The sequence below is a fragment of the Simochromis diagramma genome, unplaced genomic scaffold (assembly GCF_900408965.1).
Source record: "Simochromis diagramma unplaced genomic scaffold, fSimDia1.1 OVJJ01000742.1, whole genome shotgun sequence".
Lineage (NCBI taxonomy): Eukaryota > Metazoa > Chordata > Actinopteri > Cichliformes > Cichlidae > Simochromis > Simochromis diagramma.
Genome location: NW_024387094.1, coordinates 176,275 through 202,455, shown reverse-complemented (window position 1 = coordinate 202,455; position 26,181 = coordinate 176,275). Strand labels below are relative to the sequence as shown.

General features: G+C 44.6%; 1 protein-coding gene across 1 annotated transcript; it reads right to left on the bottom strand.

Annotated features, from left to right (window-relative positions):
- Positions 1 to 561: 561 nt before the first annotated feature.
- LOC120742803 (proline-rich protein 36-like) lies at positions 562 to 15,668 on the bottom strand. Its single transcript, XM_040046243.1, has 2 exons — positions 13,966 to 15,668; positions 562 to 782 (listed from the first exon to the last, which is right to left on the bottom strand). The coding sequence occupies exons 1-2, from the start codon at positions 15,331 to 15,333 to the stop codon at positions 762 to 764; spliced, it is 1,389 nt and encodes a 462-aa protein (XP_039902177.1). The 5' UTR covers positions 15,334 to 15,668; the 3' UTR covers positions 562 to 761.
- Between the last annotated feature and the right edge of the window lie 10,513 nt (positions 15,669 to 26,181).

Here is a 26,181-nt window from a genome sequence, read left to right as displayed (position 1 = left end):
GCAGAGTTATTACAGGTCATGTTAAGTGCAGTATTTGTGAGACAGCTCTTGTTGTTACCAGCGTGTGCATGGCAGCAAAAACAAGAACTAGATTCACCTTAATACATGTATTTCACTGTGTTGTGTCCTCCGCTTCATGCTTTCATTCAAACACAAATTCTGCCTTTGTTTGTGTGTATTGTTCTGTAACATGTCAGCTCAATAAAACTGAATGTTAATGGCTGCCTACACCCAGGTAGATGTCTATGTTAGTGAATCTCAAACTATCAGATATCAAAATAAGAAAGGATCTTTTGCCTTCTTATTTTTCTTCCTCAAATTTTGTCTCCACAATTATAGAGACTAAATATTGTCATGGGACGTAATATTTTCATACACTAACATGATCTTTAATGAGTGCTGGTTGGGCTCAACGCAGTAATGCTACCATTGTTAGCACATTACTTTCAACAATTCAATTCAGTTTTAATTATATAGCACCAAATCACAATAGTCGCTTCAAGGCGCTTTATTTTAAGGTAGACCCTACAATAATACATACAGAGAAAAACCCAACAATCATATGACCCCTATGAACAAACACTTTGGTGACAGTGGGAAGGAAAAACTCCCTTTTAACAGGAAGAAACCTTTGGCAGAACCACGGAGGGGCGAGGCCATCTGCTGCGACTGGTTCGGGTGAGAAAAGGAAGACGGGATAAAGACATGTTGTGGAAGAGAGACTGATTAATCACAAGTATGATTCAGTGTAGAGAGGTCTATTAACACATAGTGATGAAGAAGAAACTCCCAGTGTATCATGGGAATCCCCCAGCAGCCTACACCTATTACAGCAATCATTTACAGTCGGGTGGTCGGGCTGTCCACACGCACACACTCGGATGTTCAGCTCTCCATTCCTCCTTCACATTCTTCATATATCCATGTTGGAGAGTGCCTTTTGTACAAGAAAATACACCTCTTAACAATGCAAAGCTGTCAGCACAGGTGGTGAAAGTACACACAGTATTTATTTAAGTAGAAGTACAGATATTAGTGTTGAAAAATACTCTAATATAAAGTAACGACTCTGAAATGTACTGAAAGTAAGGAGCTCATTGTAGGACAATTGTAACCTATTGTAACTGTATGTATATATAATATAATATAATTAGATGAAAATCCAAATGTTGTTCTAATGTAAATCCTAGTTGTTCCCTTGAACAACTAGGACACAAGCAGTGAAAGAGAATTTAAACAGAACTCTTTCCTATTGTTTACATGGTAAAGGGTTTGGAAGTTGGGGGAAACCCTCAGAGCTTTTGTAGTGGCTCAGCATGGAGAACAGAATCACAGCTCACAATGATTTCTAATGTGAGCTTCAGTACAGGCTGTGATCAGCTGACCTGCTGCTCTTTGTTCATTTAAATAGCTGAATTCAACAAGATGGAAACAGATGTTTCACAGCTACCTTGGCTGATTTCCATCCCCTACGCTGACAGCACACTATCCAATCTTTATACTAGACAGGAGAACGTTGGTATATACAGTGGGGCAAAAAAGTATTTAGTCAGCCACCGATTGTGCAAGTTCCCCCACTTAAAATGATGACAGAGGTCAGTAATTTGCACCAGAGGTACACTTCAACTGTGAGAGACAGAATGTGAAAAAAAAAAAAAATCCATGAATCCACATGGTAGGATTTGTAAAGAATTTATTCGTAAATCAGGGTGAAAAATAAGTATTTGGTCAATAACAAAAATACAACTCAATACTTTGTGACATAACCTTTGTTGGCAATAACAGAGGTCAAACGTTTACTATAGGTCTTTACCAGGTTTGCACACACAGTAGCTGGTATTTTGGCCCATTCCTCCATGCAGATCTTCTCGAGAGCAGTGATGTTTCCACCCCCATGCTTCACAGTAGGTATGGTGTTCTTGGGATGCAACTCAGTATTCTTCTTCCTCCAAACACGACGAGTTGAGTTTATACTACAAAGTTCTACTTTGGTTTCATCTGACCACATGACATTCTCCCAATCCTCTGCTGTATCATCCATGTGCTCTCTGGCAAACTTCAGACGGGCCTGGACATGCACTGGCTTCAGCAGCGGAACACGTCTGGCACTGCGGGATTTGATTCCCTGCCGTTGTAGTGTGTTACTGATGGTGACCTTTGTTACTTTGGTCCCAGCTCTCTGCAGGTCATTCACCAGGTCCCCCCGTGTGGTTCTGGGATCTTTGCTCACCGTTCTCATGATCATTGTGACCCCACGGGATGAGATCTTGCGTGGAGCCCCAGATTGTGGGAGATTATCAGTGGTCTTGTATGTCTTCCATTTTCTGATGATTGCTCCCACAGTTGATTTTTTCACACCAAGCTGCTTGCCTATTGTAGATTCACTCTTCCCAGTCTGGTGCAGGTCTACAATACTTTTCCTGGTGTCCTTCGAAAGCTCTTTGGTCTTGGCCATGGCGGAGTTTGGAGTCTGACTGTTTGGGGCTGTGGACAGGTGTCTTTTATACAGATGATGAGTTCAAACAGGTGCCATTCATACAGGTAACGAGTGGGGGACAGAAAAGCTTCTTACAGAAGACGTTACAGGTCTGTGAGAGCCAGAGATTTTCCTTGTTTGAGGTGACCAAATACTTATTTTCCACCCTAATTTACGAATAAATTCTTTACAAATCCTACCATGTGAATTCATGGATTTTTTTTTCACATTCTGTCTCTCACAGTTGAAGTGTACCTCTGGTGCAAATTACTGACCTCTGTCATCATTTTAAGTGGGGGAACTTGCACAATCGGTGGCTGACTAAATACTTTTTTGCCCCACTGTAGATTGAACTGAGTGAATCAATCTAAGCATTATCAGCTGAAATGCAACAAATCTCTGCCACACTTGATGTAACTTAACTCTGGCCATGAGCACCAGTCCAACACAGAGCTTTACTAAACACTTTAAGGCTCATGTAGCCCCATTATTTTATATTGCACAGCTGCCTCGTGGTTTGTGTCACATATTTGTGTTTTGTTGCCCACAGATGTGCATCGTAGTATAGTTTCGGATTTCGACTGCTACACTCAGATACTAACAGATAGAGTTGGATGTGTCGAGACCAGTCTTGGTCTCACTTTTACGTGGTCTTGGTCTTGCTGTCTCAGATCGACGTAGTGGTCGGGAGATTTGGAGTCAACAGTATCCATGACACACTATGTAACGTTCGATAATATGTCATGTGCGAAAGCATCAGCTTTAAGAGCCGTGCTTAGAGAGTGCTTTGTAGTGAATCAGAAGAGTTGACTCCCATTGAGTGAGAGCTGGCTCCTCACTTAATTTCCTTTCGCTGCTCAGCTCTCACACAGTGGCTCAGCTATGCTCCTATCCCTTAATATGGTGGCCAATCTCATGCGAGGATATACAGTGGGGCAAAAAAGTATTTAGTCAGCCACCGATTGTGCAAGTTCCCCCACCTAAAATGATGACAGAGGTCAGTAATTTGCACCAGAGGTACACTTCAACTGTGAGAGACAGAATGTGAAAGAAAAATCCATGAATCCACATGGTAGGATTTGTAAAGAATTTATTCGTAAATCAGGGTGGAAAATAAGTATTTGGTCAATAACAAAAATACAACTCAATACTTTGTAACATAACCTTTGTTGGCAATAACAGAGGTCAAACGTTTACTATAGGTCTTTACCAGGTTTGCACACACAGTAGCTGGTATTTTGGCCCATTCCTCCATGCAGATCTTCTCGAGAGCAGTGATGTTTTGGGGCTGTCGCCGAGCAACACGGACTTTCAACTCCTGCCACAGATTTTCTATGGGGTTGAGGTCTGGAGACTGGCTAGGCCACTCCAGGACTTTCAAATGCTTCTTACGGAGCCACTCCTTTGTTGCCCGGGCGGTGTGTTTTGGATCATTGTCATGTTGGAAGACCCAGCCTCGTTTCATCTTCAAAGTTCTCACTGATGGAAGGAGGTTTTGGCTCAAAATCTCACGATACATGGCCCCATTCATTCTGTCCTTAACACGGATCAGTCGTCCTGTCCCCTTGGCAGAAAAACAGCCCCATAGCATGATGTTTCCACCCCCATGCTTCACAGTAGGTATGGTGTTCTTGGGATGCAACTCAGTATTCTTCTTCCTCCAAACACGACGAGTTGAGTTTATACCAAAAAGTGTGTTACTGATGGTGACCTTTGTTACTTTGGTCCCAGCTCTCTGCAGGTCATTCACCAGGTTCCCCCGTGTGGTTCTGGGATCTTTGCTCACCGTTCTCATGATCATTTTGACCCCACGGGATGAGATCTTGCATGGAGCCCCAGATCGTGGGAGATTATCAGTGGTCTTGTATGTCTTCCATTTTCTGATGATTGCTCCCACAGTTGATTTCTTCACACCAAGCTGCTTGCCTATTGTAGATTCACTCTTCCCAGTCTGGTGCAGGTCTATAATACTTTTCCTGGTGTCCTTCGAGAGCTCTTTGGTCTTGGCCATGGCGGAGTTTGGAGTCTGACTGTTTGAGGCTGTGGACAGGTGTCTTTTATACAGATGATGAGTTCAAACAGGTGCCATTCATACAGGTAACGAGTGGGGGACAGAAAAGCGTCTTACAGAAGACATTACAGGTCTGTGAGAGCCAGAGATTTTCCTTGTTTGAGGTGACCAAATACTTATTTTCCACCCTAATTTACGGATAAATTCTTTACAAATCCTACCATGTGAATTCATGGATTTTTTTTCACATTCTGTCTCTCACAGTTGAGTTGGGTGAGGCAGCCTTTGTCTCTGAGCCAGAGAGGTCCATGGAGCTGTAGAAAACTCATCTGAAATTCTGTTTGATCATAAAGTGTGAAAACGTATCATTGGAGCATATTTGTCTTCTCTCTCATATAAAAAAGCCAACACAAGCTAACCTGGTAACCTAACAAAAACTCCTCAGTATTTGAAGAACACAAAGTTAGTGTGTTAGTTTGTTTTGCAGGACATCTCACAGTGTGATACATCATTTATCCAAACACACCATATACAAATCCAATATGTCAATAAAACAATAAGGTTACATTAGTGGAACTCTGACTTTGCTCTTAACAGTCTTTGAAAAGCAACAAATCCAGTAAATGTACTTTGATCTTGAGGTTTGGTGTAAAAACATCCTGTCAGCCCTGTGCTGAGAGGGCTGTGCTAATTCATCCGTCCTGTTCTAATAAAGATACATTTCAGGAACACCTTCTTTAGATGTGTTCAGCTTTATTCATACAGCACCAGTAAACAAACATGTTTAGTCTCAAAGCTCGTTATATTGTAAGGTAAAGAGCCCAAAGAGTTCTCATTGGCATTCATTGATGAAGTGAATGTCATTCAGTAATCAGAGGTGGCTTTTTGGCTCTAACTGACTACATGTGTGTACTGTATCGTGGATGTGAAGCACATTTAACTGTTTGGCTGAGCCAAAACAAGCACAGCACTGATTCTAACTTTAGTTACTCTGGACATTGTTAAAAGTGACATATTGTTCAATATCACATTTGTTGTTTGTCAGGTGTCCTGTTTGAAGAAAACACTGATTGAACTGATTTCAAGTCCAAATCAAAAAGTTTGTGAGTCATTTTGTTCATGTATCAGCTGTTTAGTCATTCTATGACACCCCCCCCCCCCCCCCCCCTCTTTGCGGGCTGTACAGCAGGGAGACAGTCCCCCTGTAGGTACGCCCCTGTTTGAAAAAAAGGTAACAGTTGCAAAGAAAAAAGGTCAAATGAGTTTTGATTTGATGTCGTTTGCAACAAACAGATATTTTATTTAACCCTTTAAGACCTATCATAGAACCAAGTCCACCAGAGCTTATCAAATCGAATCAAAATCAAATCACTTTTATTGTCACATCACGTGTGCAGGTACACTGTGAAATTGGGAGTGAAATTCTTGTGTGTAAGCTGCACAAGCAACAGAGGTGTGTAAAAATACAATAACATAAGAAGAAGAAAAATATAAGAATGGGTAAATCTGAGAAATATATGAATAAATATACAACATAAGAGTGTATGTGCATTACTGAATGTGTATACTAAATATGTATATCTACGTGTGTGTGTGTATACACACACACACACACACACACACACACAAACAGAATAAACAATAAAATATACAGAGGTTGGCAGTTGGAAATGTTCCAACTCCTTTGACATCTTACCCTCTGCGATGTTGAGGGTAAGATGGTTGTCTTGACACCAGTGGGTCAGGGCGGTGACTTATCTTTATATTTTTGCATGCTGTCGTGACATTTATGGGAGCATTTCAAGTTCCTATATATCAATACAACCGTTATAGCCCAAATTTTAATAATATGCATGCATTCAGTCCATAGTAACTACTAGGGCTGGGCCATATCATACCGTTCACAGTAATACCGGTATAATGTTGGGCAACGATAAGAAAATGAAATATCGCAATAGAATATGGATAAAACGCATGTGCAGTGCCCTTGTTTTCATACGAAAATGGCAGAAAAAGCATGGCGGCGACGGAGAATGAGAAGGGCGAAAGTGGATCGTTAAATGAAACGGATGAACCAGAATTAGTTTGTAAAAATGCTGCAACTTCAGTGGTGTGGAACTGGTTTAGCTTTCGTACACATCAAAGCACTATTTTTGGTAGAGCATGCTAGCGGGCCGTCGTTATTACTGTATTTTTTGGAAAATACAGCACATCAAATCAATCCTTTGATTTTTCTGAAAATCGACAGAGCCTCTTATAATCCCGTGTGCCTTATGTATGAACTCTGGTTGTGTTTACTGACATCGAATCGATTTTATGTACACGGCGCTTGAAAATCTGTCAAATGTTTTAGTATGACTTTGCTAAGCTACGAACCCGCACCGCTTGATGGATTGTCGGAGCATTACGGCTGTCGTAGGCAGGAGCCTCGCGGAGTGATACGTACTGTGCTTCAACATAATATTACCGTATTGTGTGTGTATAACCTCTTTTTAAGTTTTGTAGATAGTATACATGATTATGCTCAGGATCTGTCGGCCAGTTTCCACTGGAAATGCCTTTTGGTTTAAACTGTCAGCGAGGAATTTGCATTTGCACTGTTACATTTTTATTATATTATTATATATTATATAACTTTTAATGCACATTAAAAAAAACAGCTGCTTGTTTAAGTGAAAATACATTGTTTTTTTTTTGTTTTACACTAATAAAGTTGTAAATTATTTTGTCTAGTGTCAATTATATCATCAGTTATATCGTTATCGCAAATTTTCAAATGTATATCGTGATAAATACTTTTGGTTATATCGCTCTGCTCTAGTAACTACATAAATTGCAAAAAAAGTGCAATAAACTACAAAAAAATAAAAAAACGTTGTTGTTTTTTTGTTTTTTTTACATATATTTATAGTTAGAGAAATGTAAGAGGTTTATCCCTCAAAACTGTAAATACAAAAAAATTGCACAAAATAGTTTCCAACAACAGGAAATTTCTTTTGAGCGTCTTCATAGTTTTATTTTTGAGATACACCAATTTTTATATACAGCAGGAAAAAAGAAAATAAATAGTAGAATGCAAATTTGAAACAAAAAAAAAAACAGCATGTGCATCAAAATAATAATGGATTGCAATTACAATTTCACTATTCATTCACTCTCACATTCACACACTGGTGCAGGCAAACCACAGTTGTAGCCACAGCTGCCCTGGGGCAGACTGACAGAAGCGAGGCTGCAATAACGCGCCATCGGCCCCTCTGGCCAACACCAGTATGCGGTAGGGTAAAGTGTCTTGCCCAAGGACACAACCACCAGGACAGTGAGAGCTGGGGATCGAACCGGCAACCTTTTGGTTAGAGATGAGCTTCTCATGCAATTTGAGTTCTAAGCATCCCAGAAACTATTCAGAAAAGTATGAAGTCAAACATGAGTTTTAAAAACACCAGTGTAGGCTTATAAAGCAAGGCCCATATGTAAAAAAAACCTACATTTTCTGCGAAATGACATCACTTCCAATTTCGGACATGCAATAGTTCGTGCTGACATCTATTCCAACGTAGGAAGTGTTATGAACAGCTGATCAGATCGGCAAAGCATGTTTCTGGAATATTATGTTTTTGTTGCTGCAAGTGCTTTTTATGCAATTTTTGCAAAGCTATATGTGGAAGGAAACCGTGACCTAAGACAAGCTGATGGCATAAGATGTAAGTACAACTCCTCCGGTTTCATATGCCAAAAAAATTATTGCGCTAGCTTATGTGGTTCCAGTTCTCCAGAGATTTAAAAATAGTTACGCAAAACGGAGCGCGCCCGCTCCGACCGGCTTTAAAGGGTTAAGATTCTCTGGCCACACTGTAGGATTTCCCTTTGATCCACTGTGGGGGCATTTTGAGTCTGTCAGTGAAACTCTTCATGTTTGTGTTTGACTCCAGTTTATAGAAACAGAGAAATGTGTCATGCTTTTGTTCGGCCTCCACAAATACACACATTTGTTCATTGGTTGGACTTTTTGGAAGGAGACACATTGAAAAACATGTTAATAAGATCTTGTTGTTTCCTGTGGATCCGACACAGAGAGTGGACTTCAGACAGAAACCGTGGAAGAGATTTCAGAGGCCGTTTGTGGCAACAGGAAGTTTCTGTATGTTTGCTGATCTTACATGTGGAAAACAACACGTGATGTTTGTGAAGTTCTACAATGATCATTGTTCTCACAGCATTTTGAGTGGGAAAAGTGGAAACTGAGAGTAGTGGGAGTTATTTACTGATTGAAACAAGCTGAATGTTTCTGTGACGATGAAGATCAGCAGCTCAGCTGATCAATGAACTGACATCTATCAGTCGTTTCATGAGATGAAGTCATCAGCAGACATTTGTTCTGACTGTGTGATGAATGTCAGAACGTCAGGGCTCTGCTTTAGTCACTGCTTGATGATCATTGGCTCATTGTTGAATCCAGTGGCCCAGTCTGACCTCTGACCCTTTGCTGCAGGTCTTCTGTGTTATCTCCACTTTCATGTCTGATCTTCTGCTGTATCGTCCAAAATAAACATCTGAATCATTTCCAACACTTCAGCAGATCTTTAGTTTGGGCAGTACAGCACAAAATAACACATATTGTACTATACTGCCCACTTCCTGATCTTATTGGATCTGTGTGTGAGGTTGGTGAAGGAAACACATGTTTACTGAGTGAGTCGCTGCCATTAGGAACTAGTTTTTATATCACAGCCTGGAAATCACACAGGACCATTTCTGCAAGTGAAAAGTCGTCATTGGAGGAAAATAATAGTATAGTTTGTGCGACTGTTGTTTGTAAATGAAGAATTGTCCCAACTACATGTGCTGCTGACCTTTTCTTTAGGTGCACAGAGGAGTCTGTGGAAACATCCAGAGCTGAGGCAGTGCTACAGATGTCTTCAAATAAAGTGGTGTATTATCCATGTTTTCTATGGATCACATCCAGTATCCTGATCTAACGAGCCCCCTTTGTGTGGATTTTAGAGCCTCTGACTTTTGCTGCGTCTCATTTCAAGCACAAGAGCAAGAAGTGGATGAAGAAATGGGGCGAGTGGGGTCAGTTTGGTGCACGTCAGCTGTGCTCACACATGCTTTCACAAAGAACATGTGTGTTCATCGGCAGCATTAAGGTGCACGTTAGTCTTCATAATAATAAAGTATTCTGACTTTATTCTTCTGAATCCTCACAGTCATGTTGCAGCTCTGCTTTGCTTTAAGAAAATGTTCTACCAGGATGGTACTTTCCTAAACGTGTTCTCCAAATGTTCCCAAAGACTTTGTTCTAAGTAGTTCTACATGATGAAACATCCACACTAAGTTTAAGAAGGACACACAAACACCATCTGTCCTTTCATCATGTGTACAAACGTGTTCAGATGTCAAATGTACCGTGAATGGATGCAAATGTGGATCGTTCCAATAAAACGAGACAGTTTTGTAAGTGGATCACAGTTTGAAGTTATTGCGCTAGCTTATGTGGTTCTACAGAGATTTAAAAATAGTTACGCAAAACAGAGCGTGCCCGCTCCGACCGGTTTTAAAGGGTTAAGAGGATAAAATGACCCTATTAATATATCCATATTGATACATATTGATACCATCCTTTCACTCTTCACATGCGTTTACTAAATGTAATAAAGCTTTATCCCTTTATAAAAAATAGAAATCCCATCATCAGTATATTATTCATTCGAACCACAGATTGTGGGTCTAATTGAAGTGAGATCCACAGCTTTGACAGCCAACAAGCACTGATCAGCTGACCTCAGAGAGCCAGATATTATGCATGGTTGCAGTAACTCACTGACAGAGGTGGGTAGTAACGAGTTACATTTACTCCGTTACATTTACTTGAGTAAGTTTTTGAAAAAAAATGTACTTTTAAAGTACCTTTTTTGCACGATACTTTTTACTTTTACTTGAGTACATTTGTGAAGAAGAAATGGTACTTTTACTCCACTACATTTGCAAAATTCAACTAGTTACATTTAAAAAAATAATTAGTTTAACACATTAGATAACATGCCACCAGTGGAGTTTCTGGCAACTTTTTTTTTACCAATCAGATGTGGCCATGCAGTCACATGACCAGTTTGAAACTGTGGCAGGCAGAGCGGCCCAAGTGTTTCAAAGTAGCGGACACAGGAAAGAAAAAAGACATGAAAACATGGCACAGCCAATTGTCTACACTAGAACTGAAGAGGATGAACATCCTTGGCCTCACATACAAAGGATGTTTCACTTTTTTTTTTTTTTTTAATTAGGGATGCACCGATACCACATTTTCTAAAGTACTCGTACTCGTTAAAAGTCCCCCGATACCGAGGACCGATACCACTGTCTGATACCTGTCTATGTTTGAGCGGCATGTAAGGGGTTAATCACAGGCGCCGAGTGCCCGCGCCGAGTGCCCGCCCCCAGGCCCGAGTACCCGCCCCCAGGCCCCGGCTGCAGCTCAGAGCGGGGAGAAAGCGAGGCGAGACATATCAGCTGTGTGGAACTATTTCAAAGTGAACGAAGACGCGAAAAAAAAGGCGGACTGCAAATTGTACTCAGCGAAACTGTCCAGAGGAGGCTCTAAAGGTAGCGCATTTAACACAAGCAATTTAATCAAGCACCCTAAAATCCCAACACGACAACGAGTACAAAGACTTTACCCACGTTTATTAGCACAGAGGAGCATAGATAATGCTATAGCAGTGGGACGGAAAATAGTTGGGCATTTTAAACATTCCCCCTTAGCCTACTCCCGCCTCGAGGACATTCAGGGACAGCTCAACCAGCCAATAAAGAGACTGCAGCAGGACGTACAGACGCGTTGGTACAGCACGTATTACAAGCTCCAGTCCCTCATTGAGCAAAGCGAGTGCTGGAGGTGTCTGAGCATGAACTCCCTGACTATCTCACCGCTCACCAATGGGCTCTTATGGAGACGCCTGTTGCCATCCTCACCCCCTTTGAGGAACTAACTAAAAAAGTGAGCAGCTACGACGCACTAGCCTCTGATGTCATCCCAGCTGTGACTGGGCTAGTGAGACTTCTAAACAGAGAAACAGACGAACAAATTTAAAATTTAATTTTGTTTTTTATAATTATTTATTCTGTAATATGTTGCATACAACATGCTTTTCATTTTAAATAAATGTTCTTAATTCCAAACTACTCCCTTGTTTGTTTTTTGTTAAATTATAGGACTAAAGCTGTTACCTGCAAATGTAAATCATGTTTTTATTAAGTACTCGGTATTGGTATCGGCGAGTACTGAAATGCAAGTACTCGTACTTGTTTCCAAAAAAGTGGTATCGGTGCATCCCTATTTTAAATGAATCAGAAACATTTTATTGTTTTTTTGGGGGGGGGGTTTGCCTGTCCCATTTAGAATAGAATATTCTTTATTGTCATTGTCACAAGTACAATGAAATTGAAAAATGTCTGCGGTCAGTGCAACATCACGAAAGATAAATACTTAAAAACTATAATAGATAGGATATAAAGGATAAAAATACATATAAAATACAGTATTCTCATACGGTAAATACACCCACGCAATCCAGGCCTAAGGCCCCATACAGACACTCAACATATAACCTAGTTGATATATCACTCAAACTATCAATCACTCAATCAGTTTGTTAGCGCATCCAACAAAACATGTCTAAAAGCATTCCAACATCAAGGGCACAAATGACAACCGGGGCAATGAGAGTCATCTACTTTTTGTAGCATTAAGACATGTGTCAGAGGTTGTGTGTGGAGGCGTGGAAGAGATGACCCTGGACTCACGGTGCAGAAATGAAGAAGATTTATTGGAGGGTGAATGAACAAAGCAGGAATGATGGAGTGGCTGGCTGGCTGAAAGACTGAAAGAATGGCTGGCTGACTAACTGAACATACAGACGGAGACGACGACATAACATCAACATCAATGACACGACAGTGAATGGGTAGAAACAGAGGGCTTAAATACACAGACAGGTGATAATGATGATAATGAGAGACCGGTGAGTACACAGCTGAACATAATGAACCAATGGGAAGAGGACTGAATATAATGCACACAGACCAAGGCTAACACAATAAAACAGGAAGTGGAACAGGCAGTAGATAAACAGTGAACGTGAACTGAAAATACTGGGTCACCGACCCAGGAACCCTGACAGTACCCCCCCCCCCCGTCAAAGGCCGGCACCCGACGGCCAAAAGAAAAAAAACCAGAACAGGGCGGGCGGAGGGGGCCCAGGACGGAGGGACGGAGCCCACACAGAGACAGTTCAGGTGGGCGGCCACGTGGCCCGAGGCCGAGGCGAGACAGTTCAGGTGGGCGGCCACGTGGAAGGCAGCAGCGACCACTGAGCCGGTCCGGTGGGCGGCTGCGGCGGTCGAGATCAGACTGTTCCGGTGGGCGGCCGCGTGGTCCGCGGCCGAGACGAGACAGTTCGGGGGGCCAACCGTGCGGACGGCAACGGCGGCGACGTGGACACAGTTCGGGGGGCCGACTGTGCGGAAGGCAACGGCGGCGACATGGACACAGTTCAGGGGGCCGACCGTGCGGAAGGCAACGGTGGCCACTCAGGCGACGGCGGTCCGGGGGCCGACCGTGCGGAAGGCAACGGCGGCCACTCAGGCGACGGCGGTCCGGGGGCCGGCCGTGCGGAAGGCAACGGCGGCCACTCAGGCGACGGCGGTCCGGGGGCCGGCCGTGCGGAAGGCAACGGCGGCCACTCAGGCGACGGCGGTCCGGGAGCCGGCCGTGCGGAAGGCAACGGCGGCCACTCAGGCGACGGCGGTCCGGGGGCCGGCCGTGCGGAAGGCAACGGCGGCCACTCAGGCGACGGCGGTCCGGGGGCCGGCCGTGCGGAAGGCAACGGCGGCCACTCAGGCGACGGCGGTCCGGGGGCCGGCCGTGCGGAAGGCAACGGCGGCCACTGAGCCGGTCCGGTGGACGACCACGCCGGCGACGAGGAGAAGGCGGCCGAGGAGCAGCTGCAGAAGGCGGCACGGGAGCCGGCGGAGACTGAGGAGCAGCTGTAGGACCAGGCGAAGCCGAAGCCGAGGCCGGACCAGGCGAAGCCGAGGCCGAACCAGGCGAAGCCGAGGCCGGACCAGGCGAAGCTGAGGCCTCTGGCTGGAGACAGGCAGGGCCAGTAGGCGCGGAAGCCTCTGGCTGGAGACAGGCAGGGCCAGCAGGCGCGGAAGCCTCTGGCTGGAGACAGGCAGGGCCAGCGGGCGCGGAAGCCTCGGGCTGGAGACGGGCTGGAGACAGGCAGGGCCAGCGGGCGCGGAAGCCTCGGGCTGAGGCGCGGCCGGGCCAGCGGGTGCGGAAACCCCTGGCTGAGGAGCGGCCGGGCTGGACTACAGAAGAGTGAACGACAGACTGGACAGGCTGGGGGACAGGAGCAGACTGGACTGACTGGACAGGAGCAGACTGGACTGACTGGACAGGAGCAGACTGAGCTACAGGTGACTGGACAGGAGCAGACTGAGCTACAGACTGGAAGGCAGGAGGAGACTGAACTACAGGGGACTGGAGGGCAGGAGGAGACTGAACTACAGGGAACTGGAGGGCAGGAGGAGACTGAACTACAGGGGACTGGAGGGCAGGAGGAGACTGGAGTGAAGGCTGAACAGCAGGTGAGGGAACTGACTGGAGTGGAAGCTGAACAGCAGGTGAGGGAATTGACTGGAGTGGAGATGCTAAGGGATGAACAGGAGTAGGTGAGGCTGACGACGGAGCTGAGGTTGGTGTGGCTACTGGCTGAGCTACAGATTGAGCTAGTGACGGAGATAAAATTACGGCTTGAGCTAGTAAGGCTGGTGCCTGGGCAGGGGACAGTTCAGCTAATCTAACTAGGGATAGTGCGAGGGCGTGAAAGGCTGGGTCAGGAGGTGGATAAAGTGGTGACGTAGCAGGTGAACCGGTTAGCTCTTCCAAGCCTCTAGGGAGGTCAGGCTGGGTTCTGGCTGCCCTCAGCCTGGGCGCTGGGACGGGCACGGAAGGTGGCTGGACACCAGTCACCCCCACCTGAGAAACAGAAGCGGGTGTGGAGGTAGACCGGGTTGCAGCTGCCCTCCTCCTGGGAGCTGGCACTGGTGTGGACGTGCTGGTGGAAAATGGCTGAATAATGGGTGTGGAAATAGTGACGGTGTGTGTGTTACTGGCAGGTTTATTGGAGACTGTTCGGGTTTTCCTGCCACCACTATTTACAGTCTTTGGAGGAGCAGAGCAGAAAAACTCTTCCCAGTCCACGTCCTCGTCTAGGAGGGAGACTCCCCATGAATCAGAGGTGAGTGTACTATGCGTTTTAAGGGAGTAGTCAGATGAAGGGTGTGGAAAACAGTCACTGGAGCTCACCATCGGGAGTGGCTGAAAGTAGTCCGTTTTATGGCGGCGTGTGCGCCGCTTTCTCCGGGAAGAGGCAGCAGGTGGGGTACACAGCCGAGCCTCTGGCACGGGAGCCTCCATTGAGCCGAGGTGGTAGGCGGAGCCGCTGTGCCATGGCGAGGTTGAAGGTCCGGTGAGTAAAACGGCTGGCGGGCGAGCGAGGAGCGGAGCAGCGGGAGAGCGAGCGGCCGAAGCTTGGCCTGTGACGCCCACTCTCCGCGGCGAATGCTCTGATGCAGGTGAGGCAGCAGGTGGAGGACCGCGGCATCTCCGAGGCCCGCCCAGAGCCAGGCGAGTCCCCTCAAAGACGTGCTCCCTCTCTGAGAAGAGCCGCTGTTTCCACCTGAGCTTCTCCGCCCAAACGGAGAGCGCTGCGTCCTGCCGCTCGTAAAGGTCCGAGTCCGCTGGGTCAAAAGCGTGTCTTCTTGGCACGGGTCGTGTCATTCTGTCAGAGGTTGTGTGTGGAGGCGTGGAAGAGATGACCCAAACGCTGGACTCACAGTGCAGAAATGAAGAAGATTTATTGGAGGGTGAATGAACAAAGCAGGAACGATGGAGTGGCTGGCTGGCTGAAAGACTGAAAGAATGTTAGTATTTGCATCTGGCGGTATGTAAACAGTTGTTACTACCACAACAGTGAACTCCCATGGAAGATAGATGGGCCTGCATTTGACAGTCAGATATTCTATGTCCGGAGAACAGTGACGGTCTATGATCACTGTATTAATACACCAGCTGTTATTCACGTATATGCAGATTCCCCCTCCTTTTCTCTTACCGGAATTGTTTGTTCTATCCTGGCGCTGTGCGGTGTAGCCTGCTAGCTCAATGGCAGAGTCCGGGATGGACTGATGCAGCCAGGACTCAGTGATCAGAAGAATACATGAGTTTTTGATGTGATTGTCCGTTATTATTTGTAGCCTTAGTTCGTCCATCTTGTTCGCCAAGGATCTGACATTCGAGAGATATAAACTCGGGAGCGGTGGTCTAAAAGGCTTCCTCCTTAGCCTGGTTAGCACGCCAGCCCGGCAGCCTCACTTCCTCCTTTTCTCTCGTCGCCGTCTGCGTCTCCGTCCCGCCGGAATAGTAATCCAAGGAGCGCCCGGTCTCCTCGCTACTTCCTCTGGTATTTTGTGTGAGTGGATAAATTCCATGGTCACGCTCACACGGTAACTCACTCCGATCTTAAGAAGATCATGTCTGCTGAAGATGTTATTCGCTTGACTGATCGCGCACAAAACAAAACATAAAACGTACAAAGAAAACAAAACACCGCACCGACCAGTGGTACATCGAGCTGCTGCAACTGTGTGTGCCGCCATCTTGCCTAATTACGCTCCAAACACGGTTTGGTTCTTTTTTTTTTTTTGCCTGTCCCGTTTGGCTCTTTTGCCATCAGAATTGTTGTCTAAAGGCAAAGAAAGATGCCCAACGGATTTACTTTACCAAATTGACCATCCCAGCCTTGCCATAATGGTCCATTTGATTCACCTTTTATTGTTTATTTTATTTTCACTTACTGAATACGGGACAGACTTTACTGGGGGAAAGAAGGGGAGAAAGAAAGAGGGAAAGAGAAACAGCTGAGAAGAGGGACGGGGGAGAAGGGCAAAAACCAAAAATCAACAGAATGAGCAGAAAAAGAAAAAAAAGAAGAAAAAAAAATGCATATATCAATCACCTGGGTCACCTGCTGAGAAAGAAAAAAGAAAACAAGCAGAAGAGAACAAGAGTAATAGAATAAACAACATCACAATGATATATGGGAATATGACAGTAAATACTAAATATTAAACATTATTGTGCAGCACATAAGATCAACAGAACAAAGTATGCTTTGAGGTAGGAGCCAAAAAGGGTGTAGTTTGTGGGTGTGATCACCCGTGTGTACACCTGTGAGCATGGACGCGCTTGTTTTTTTAAAAGGTTCCTTCATGTAATGATCTGCTAGAGGGTGTGGGGGGGCCACAGCCCCGTCCTCCAGGGCATGAAGCAGGTATGGAGGAGATCAAAACTCCAGACATCCAGAGGCCCCCAGAACACAAGAGACCAAGGAAGACCAACAGAGGGGCAGCCGCGCCACTGTCCCAGAAAGAGCTGAGGAGAGTCCCAGATGAGGGCTCACTCAGCAGCCGCGGAGCAGAAGTCAGGGGGAGTTGCAGTGACGCGCCCGTGAGCTCCGCCGGCAGCCAGCCGTGCCTGAGTGACCGAGCCCCAGGCCGAGAGGCCGGGGGCACCCCACCTCCGAAGTGGCCCGAGCAAGCCCCAGGCTCCAGGCCCCGATAAGCGGCCGCCAAGGAGTGAGCCGGTGTGTACCTGGACGCCCATCCCCGGACACAAAGAACCACCAACGCACCGATGTCTGAGGGAGTCCGCCACTGGCAGGGGAAGTGGTGGTAGGGGGAGATAGGCCTCCATACCTTGGAGGGCCTAAGATGTCCCCAAAGAGGTGGCGCCTGACACCCAACCTGACATATAGACACAGAAATACAGGCACACACATATACAAACATCCATTCCCACCCTCATGCTCTCATATACACTTACTCCACACTCAACCAACGTGGAGACAGACATAAAGAGACGCTGTACACACAATCACACTCCCCAAGCGTATTCTAAGCCCCGGGTCTAGGTACCCTTGCCCCTGGAGGGGGGGAACTGCACCCAGACCCAGGTGGTGTTACCCTTTTCCCTGCGGTGGGGGGAGGCAGACCGCCCCGACTCCGCAGCAGCAGGGAGGCCCCACGGTTTGGTTCTTTAGCCGTCAGAATTGTTGTCTGAAGACCAACAAGGATACCCAATGGATTTATTTTGCCAAATGGATCATCATGGCATTGCCGTATTGGTCCATTTGATCAACCTTTGTTTTTATTATTTAATTTATTTTATTTTCAGTTGTTACAGATGGGACAGACATGAGTGAAAGATAGGAAAGGGAGAAAGAAAGAGGAAGGAGAAGAAAAACAGAAGGGGAGAGGGACAGTGAGAAAGGGGGAAAAAATCTCCTGGATCACCTCTTGAGAGAGAAAGAATAGAAAACAAGCAAAAAAAAAACAAAGCAACATACTAAACACAACACCATCGCATTAATGGTTTCCACATGTAATGGTCTGCAAGAGGATGTAGCGAGCCACAGCCCCGTCCCCCAGGGCATGAAGCAGGCATGGAGGAGATCCAGGCCCCAGACATCCAGAGGCCTCAGAGTGCGAGAGCCCAAGGAGGACCACCGGAGGGGCATCCGTGCCACCCTCATGGGAAGGGCTGAGGATCCCCAGACGAGGCGTCACCCAGTAGTCATCGAGCAGAAGCTAGAGGGGGCTGCACCGGAGTGCCCGCCGGCTCTGCCGGCAGCCAGCTGTGCCAGAGTGAACTGAGCCGCAGGCCCAGAGGCCGGAGGCCCGAGGGCCCCCCGTGCCCCGGAAGAGGCCTGACCGAGCAACAGGCGCCAGGCCCCGCCAAGTAGCCACCAGGAGTGAGCTGGTACATACCTGAGCGCCCAGTCACAGACACCAAGGACCACCAATGCACCGACCCCTGAGGGCATCAGTCACCGGCAGCGAGTGTGGTGGGGGGATAGGCCTTGGAGGGCCTGGGAGTTCCCAGAGAGGTGGAGTCTAAGACCCGACCTGACATATAGACACAGACAAACAGGCACACACAGACACAGATCGGGCCGATCGTGGCTCAAGAGTTGGGAGTTCGCCTTGTAATCGGAAGGTTGCCGGTTCGAGTTCGGACAGTCTCGGTCGTTGTGTCCTTGGGCAAGACACTTCACCCGTTGCCTACTGGTGGTGGTCAGAGGGCCCGGTGGTGCCAGTGTCCGGCAGCCTCTCCTCTGTCAGTGCGCCCCAGGGTGGCTGTGGCTACAATGTAGCTTGCCATCACCAGTGTGTGAATGTGTGTGTGAATGGGGGGATGACTGGATATGTAAAGCGCTTTGGGGTCCTTAGGGACTAGTAAAGCGCTATATAAATACAGGCCATTTACCATTTTACCATTTACAAACATGCATTCCCACCCTCATGCACACATATACAAACACTCAGCACTCACCCAACATAAGGACTGACATAAATGGACATGTACACACAATCACACTCCCCAAACATACTCTATACTCCGGGTCCAGGTACCCTCGCCCCCAGAGGGGAAACAGAACCCAGACCCAAGAGATGTTACCCTTCCCCCCGGGGTGGAGAGCCGTTTCGTTCGCAACCGACACATCACTAATAACTACAGGAAGGTTCAGCCCGCCCACAGCAGTGACCCCGCCCACAGTATTAGTCAGATTTGAGTGAAACTAGCACACAAAGGTCACCTGAGGGGTCGTCAATCAGTCGTCCTCAGTGGACTTGAACTGTGAACCTCTGAACCTTCTTTTTTGTTTCACTCATTCCAACAGCTGTGATGGAGTCAGAGCAGCTTTATCGCTGATGTTCAGGTGAAACTGAACTTAATAAACTGTGTATAAATGATCAGGATGTATTCAGGTTGGATGTACACATGTGTACAATAGTTCTGTGTGAGGTCATACGTGTGTGTGGGCTGAAGCACACACATGTGAGTCCTCAAAGGTTTCACACACATCACTGCACACACTCAGTCTGCGACTGGGGACAGTGCCCGCCCTATGGAAGACATCCTGCATCGTCCCGGTCCCCAAAAGGAACCGGCCCAATGGGCTGAATGACTGATGCAGCTATTTCTTCCAGATGTTTCAGTTCTTCCTTCCTGAGTGTGTCATAAGTGAGTGTGTGGTTGTTTGTTACCTTGTTTGTAGTCCAGATCATGTTGCTCACTGTTATTTTTCAAGATCCACCATGTCTTTAATAGAGATGGACCGATCCGATATTACGTATCGGTATCGGTCCGATACTGACCTAAATTACTGGATCGGATATCGGAGAAAAATAAAAAATGTAATCCGATCCATTAAATATCACGAAAGCACCTCACAAAACTTGCAACACGCCGTAACTCACCTCAGAACGTTAGCACGTTGGAGCATAGCATGTGGAGCTTCGCTAGCAACCCGGCATTTCATCTCCGACAAAGTTATCCCGAGAGAAGTAAAGCAAGTGTGTAAGTCCATCTCTGAATGTTTGTAAAGCATTCCTGCGTTAAGCTTAACGAGCGACTGCCTCTCGCTCTCCGGCTGCTACTTCAATCATGAAACTGCTTAATGATCAGCTGATCGCTTTTCTGTCGCGACTCCGTCTCTCTTGTTTGCTTTTGGCCCACTTTGCACCAGAAAGAGGAAACCAGCGGCTGAACAACAGCAGCACGTTTAAGCTTGATCAGCTGTTGTTAGAATTTATTTAATATTACTTTCTACTCGAGGATCTTTTTCTACATAGCTGATGGCTGGTAACTGTGCAGGGGCGCATCTAGCAAAGTTTAGCCAGGGGGGGCCGATAGGGCATTAACAGGGAAAAGGGGGCACAAAGACATACTTTTCTTTCTTATTCTCATTTAAAATGTCTCGCTTTTAATTATTTAATATTTATCTGAATCTTACACCCAAAGTTTTAATCTGATGTAAAATGAATAGAAGTCCATTACTGCATATAGTAACTGTTAAGTCTAATATACCTAGTAAGCTATAGTACTTTTTCCTTTGGGAAGGTACCATCTGTGCAGTCTGCAATTTTGTTGAAGAAAGATGTTGAATCTATTTAATATTTCTTGAAAAATAATTGATTTCTGTGCATTTTTTTTCACACTGCATCAAATTAAGGTTGATTACGTCGATTAAGCATCATGAGGTGGAGCGTGAGGGGTGGTTCCCTATTTTTTATTTATTTATTTTTATTGTTGCTGGGAGTTGGAACCCTATTAGTTAGGTTGCTTACTATTTATGCTAAGTACTCTTTAAAATACCAGAATAGGGAGGATGGTGCAGGTTTAAGTTTATCAGATTGATCAGTATTGCTGAACTATGAAATATTTTTTTTGCATACAGGTATAACAGAATAGCTTTAGTGTAGTTGTTGTTTTAAACTTGAGTATGAACTTATACAAAATGTAGCAAGATATTTAAAAAACAGTTTTGTTGATTAAAAAACACTATATCGGATTCATATCGGTATCGGCAGATATCCAAATTTATGATATCGGTATCGGTATCGGACATAAAAAAGTGGTATCGTGCCATCTCTAGTCTTTAATAGTCAGAACTTTAAAGTCATGCTCCCCAGGTTCCTCATTGCTGTCAGCGGTCACCGCCTGAGCGTATGACCGGAGTTCAATATGGAGCCCATTGATGATAACGTCATTTATCCTGGAGTATTGCTCCAGGTTAGCAACCCTACTTTCCAGGTATGCAATCTTTTTATCTTTGGCATGCCTCCTGGCTGCATGCCAAATATCCTTGGGCAAGATACTAACCCCATGTTTGCCTACTGGTGGTGGTCAGAGGGCCCGGTGGCGCCAGTGTCCGGCAGCCTCGCCTCTGTCAGTGCGCCCCAGGGTGGCTGTGGCTACAATGTAGCTTGCCATCGCCAGTGTGTGAATGTGTGTGTGAATGGGTGAATGACTGAATGTAGTGTGAAGCGCTTTGGGGTCCTTAGGGACTAGAAAAGCGCTATACAAATGCAGGCCATTTACCATTTACCATTTTTCTGCAGTTTGGATACGGAGGGGCTTTACCTCCTCCACAATTTCAAGGATACTTTTCTGCTGCAACCGATAGTGGAAATTTCCTCCATTAAGAAGTCAAGAGACTTTTTAATGTCCTCGACTTCCTCAGCTCTCTGTGACCTCTTTGGCATCATTTTATCTGGATTCACTGGTAGTAGGTACGGGGGCTTTATTTTGATTTCAATGTAAAATCCTCATCAATACAAAGCAGCAGACATCAGCAGCATCAAATGAATGCTGCAGTGTTTTATTGCAAAGAAGTTGGGGAGGAAACCTGCTCCCCCTGTTGCTAAGACCCCCACCAATGTTTTCTGCCTTAGGCGTGACTCCGCCACCTCAACTGCCTTGTCGGCCTTCCACTTTCTTCCTGTCCTTACCTCAATACCTGCTGATGCCACCTTGCAGTCTTTAGAATCTCTGTACTGTTTTTTTTTTCTGTTATTAAATTATTCTCCCATTAGGAGCTCAGTGTGAGTGGAGTTTTTTTTTCTCCTCCTCTCACCTCCTGTCATGTATTTTTGTTGTTTTTTTTTCCTATCAGCCTACCTCTCTGATATGTCTTCCTAATGTGTTGTTTGTGTAAGTTTGGTCAGAAGGTTCCTTTGTAAGTGTGCATGCGCCATTAGCGTGCTGCCTGCTGTAACCCTAATTTCCTTCGGGATTAATAAAGTATTCTGATTTTGATTCTGATTCAGTAGGGCTTCTCGTGTGCGAGCCACCTTGAACTCATCTGTGAGACCAAATTCAAATTCAAATTTTATTTGTCACACACACACAACCATACACAGTATGACATGGGGGTGAAATGCTTGTAGCTGTACAATGCCCGACCATTAAATGACAGAAGAAAAGTTTTACAATATTTACAATTTACAGTTTACTGCAGAATTTACAAATTAACTTACAGTAAAGAATGTGAAAATAGCAGAAGAGATTATAAAGATGATAAATTATAGGAATTATAGGATTATAGGAAATGTGTGGTGGTGCGTGTGGTGACGTGTGTGAGAGTCCAGTCTTATAGTGACATGTTTGGGAGAGTCCAGTCCTACACCTGGTTCAGGGCCCGAATAGCCAGTGGGAAGAAGCTCCTCCTCATTCTCTCTGTTTTGGCCTTAACGGAGCGCTGGCACCAGACATTCAAGGCAATGTTGCAGAAATACTACTTAGATACTGGAAAAGAGTGGGGTGACGGAGTACCACTGGTGGTGTTTGCTATTCGTGAAGCTAAGCAAGAATCATTTGGGTTCAGCTCAAATGAACTAGTGTTTGGTCATTGTGTTCGGGGACCTTTGAAGTTGCTTAAAGACCAGTTCCTGTCAACAGACAATGTAGTGAAACTAATGTTCTGGATTATGTTTCACATTTAAGCGAGCGCTTCCATAAGGCCTGGTTAGCAGCAGCAGAAGCCCTCTCCTCTGCTCAGGAGAGAATGAAGAGTTAAGAAATAAGAAAGCTGTTCCTCGCTCGTTCAATCCAGGTGACAAAGATTTGATTCTTCTGCCAACTGCTAGCATTGTTTGCCCGTTTCTGTGGACCATGCCTGGTGGATAAGAGGGTAAATGACACTGACTATGTGATTAAAACACCAGACAGGAAGCATAGATTACGCTTGTGCCATCTCAATATGCTCAAATCTTTTAATTCTAGAACTGATTCTCTCTGTGGTCTTGCAGATAAGTCTGCTGCATCTTCATCAGAACAAATTTCGTCTCCAGAATCTCTCTTGTTAAGCTCTTCTTCAGGACTGAGGCTGGGTTTAGATGAAGATGGGCCCAAACTCTGATGCCAGCTACCAGAGTGCCAGAATGCTTAATTCTGAGCTTTAAAACTAGCAAGAAATACACCTTTAAAAACTGCCATCTTGACTCCTCATTCACTATTTTAACTTTATGTTAGTCCCTCCTATCCCCTAGGCTAGCCAGGGGACGTAACAGCCGTCACCTTAGAAATAAACAGCAGCACTGAGAACGCACTGGACCCTTTACTACAACAACACAGCTCACTGTCTTTAACAGACTCAACGTTTTTCTTCCCTGGTTTTTACGGGAATTTCTCCAAAACATGTGTTGATCAGAATTATTGATAGACTGGTATAACAAGCAGGCTTGTTCAAGCTGAACATTTCTGCTGCTGCTGAATCATTTGAGGAATTCATAGCTCTGTAAATGTATTCCTATCACTGCTCAGATACTGTGTCCACACTCATATGTGATTATTAAATGTCAGCTCCCTCCAAAATAAGAGCTTTTTCAAAAACTCCAATTGAGATAACATTATTTCATTTAGAAACTCAGTTTGTTAAAACTGTTTCTTGGAGCATGACCTTGAATAATTAAGAGAAAAAAAATCTAATTTAAAAACACTTCATGATGCTCAATGTTTTTAATATTTTATACCGTGACTACTCTTGGATATCCACTTCTTTACGTATTCACTCTGTCAAATGTGTTTGTATTGTGTCAAACATTTTGATTCTTTTTCACCCTCATGTTGTGTTCTGGTCAAATTTTGACCTGTTTACAAGTTTGATCTCTGACAAAATGATTCCATGACTTTATCCACAAAGAGGATTTCAACATATAAAATTGTATTCATTTGCATACATTTTTTTTTCGTGCTTTACTTAACATTTGTTCACTCCTGGCATCCCTTGTCAAAAATGAACTATCATTAGAAATAGAAACAAGACAATAATACATGTACATAAACAGCAGTCTGCATGAGTACATAGGCATGTGGCCACTTCTATGTGCATCTGTCTGAGTGATTGCGATTGTGTGAAAGAGAACTCTTTAGAGTTCTTTCTTTTGTGTTTTTACCCTTATTTTCTCTTTCCTTCTGGCCCTTAACTTAGAATACACCAATAAAAAGGGTACAGATATCTTAAATGAGTAAATATAAACAAACCAAAGACTACCCGAATTAAGGAAGTAATCAAAACTAATTAAACTAACTAACTAATCAAAACCAGATTACAACACCCTCTGTCTCTCTAGAGCTGTATATTTCTTGAAAATGTATGAATTTCTTTAAAATGCTTTTCCTCATTTAATTTTTCAATCAGGTCTCTTTTAGCTATTATGGCTTTGATGCATCCAGTTTCTTGACAAAATATAACTGTTTTCCCCTCTCTGCAATTTAACTTTTGTGTCTCTCCAGTATTTATTTCTGCAAAAATGATGGTTAGAATAATTTTCGGTATCACTTTAAAATGCTGCATTCTATCTCAGCCTAAAACCATCCCATATCTGTATGCCATTTCTGATTCATATCCACTGGGACTTTGTATGAAGGTAAGGGTGCAAACAGGCATTTATTTGGTGTAATTATTTTTAATGAGGATTTGTTTCTGTGATAATTACATTGCTTTCCTTACTTTTCTTGGCAAGTTCTGTTCTGTTTTAATATTTAATGACCCACTTTCACCCTCCCAGTAATTTGCTGTCTTGTGACCCCATGATAATGTATTATGTACAAATATAAGAGTTAGAGCAGGTTACACAAAGGCATTTCAAACCCTGATTCCAAGTTTTCCCTGTTATTTTTTGTATTTATATCAGTCATTTAATCAGAAATTTTGCGTGTCACGAGTAGAATCAAGCCACTAAGGCTACATTTACACTGCAGGTCTTAATGCTCAATACAGATTTTTCTGTCAAATCCGATTTTTTTGTCTGCTCGTTCACACTACAAATAAAATGTGACAGCAAATGTGCTCTAGTGTGAACCCTCAAAGCGGCCGCATGCGCAAAAGAAGACGTGACACACAACGCGCTCTGTTTAGACCCAGACCAAACAGTATTGTTTGACTGATGGCCGTTAATATAAAGACTTGTTTCAGACTTTACGTTTCCCAATTTTGCTTTAAGTTATAAAGTTATTTTGTTATTTACATATGGCCTAATAATTATCCTTATTGCTGATTTAGAGAGGAGCGCTGCTTCAGAGGATAGCTGCAGATTTCTGTCAGAATCTGCAGATTATACAGTACAAATAAAATGTTCACGTTTCTCCAACGTTGTCTTCCAAACAGTTTCACTCGATGGCCAGGAAGCGTTCACGATGTCTTATCGGGCGCTTCTCCGGCACTGATAATTGGCGTCTGTCTTGTGTCAGTGACGTAGAAGACAGATTTAATGCGACATGACCATCAAACAGCAGTCGCTTTCTAAAGATCAAATCAAATCAATTTATTTATATAGCACTTTTCACAGGATAAAAACCACAAAGTGCTTCATAGTAATATAAAAACAGAAATGCATAAAATACATTAATAATCAAGCATACAGCACAAATCTAATTAAAAGCCAATCTAAATAAATGAGTCTTAAGCTGCTTTTTAAAAGAATAAATACAATCCAGGCAACGTAATGATGGAGGGAGAGCATTCCACAACCTGGGGGCCACCGCTCTGAAAGATCTATGTCCTCTGGTCTTAAAACGAGTTCATGGGATTACCAACAGCCTTTGATTAGATGATCTCAGGCTGCAAGAGGGAGCGTGGGGTTCTAAAAGATCAGAAATGTAGGCAGTGGCATCACAATTCAAAGCTTTAAAAGATTTTAAATTTTAAATTTTTTTTAAATGAATTCTAAAATGTACTGGAAGCCAGTGTAATGAACACTGGTGTAATGTGCTCTCTTTTTC

Bases quoted from the DNA above. Each gene is read 5' to 3' on its own strand.
- LOC120742803 (XM_040046243.1), bottom strand. From the start codon at position 15,333: ATGACACGACCCGTGCCAAGAAGACACGCTTTTGACCCAGCGGACTCG. The intron at 783-13,965 runs GTAGCTCAGTCT...ACTGGGAGTTTC, and splicing joins CTGCTCCTGTCCAGTCACCT to TTCTTCATCACTATGTGTTA.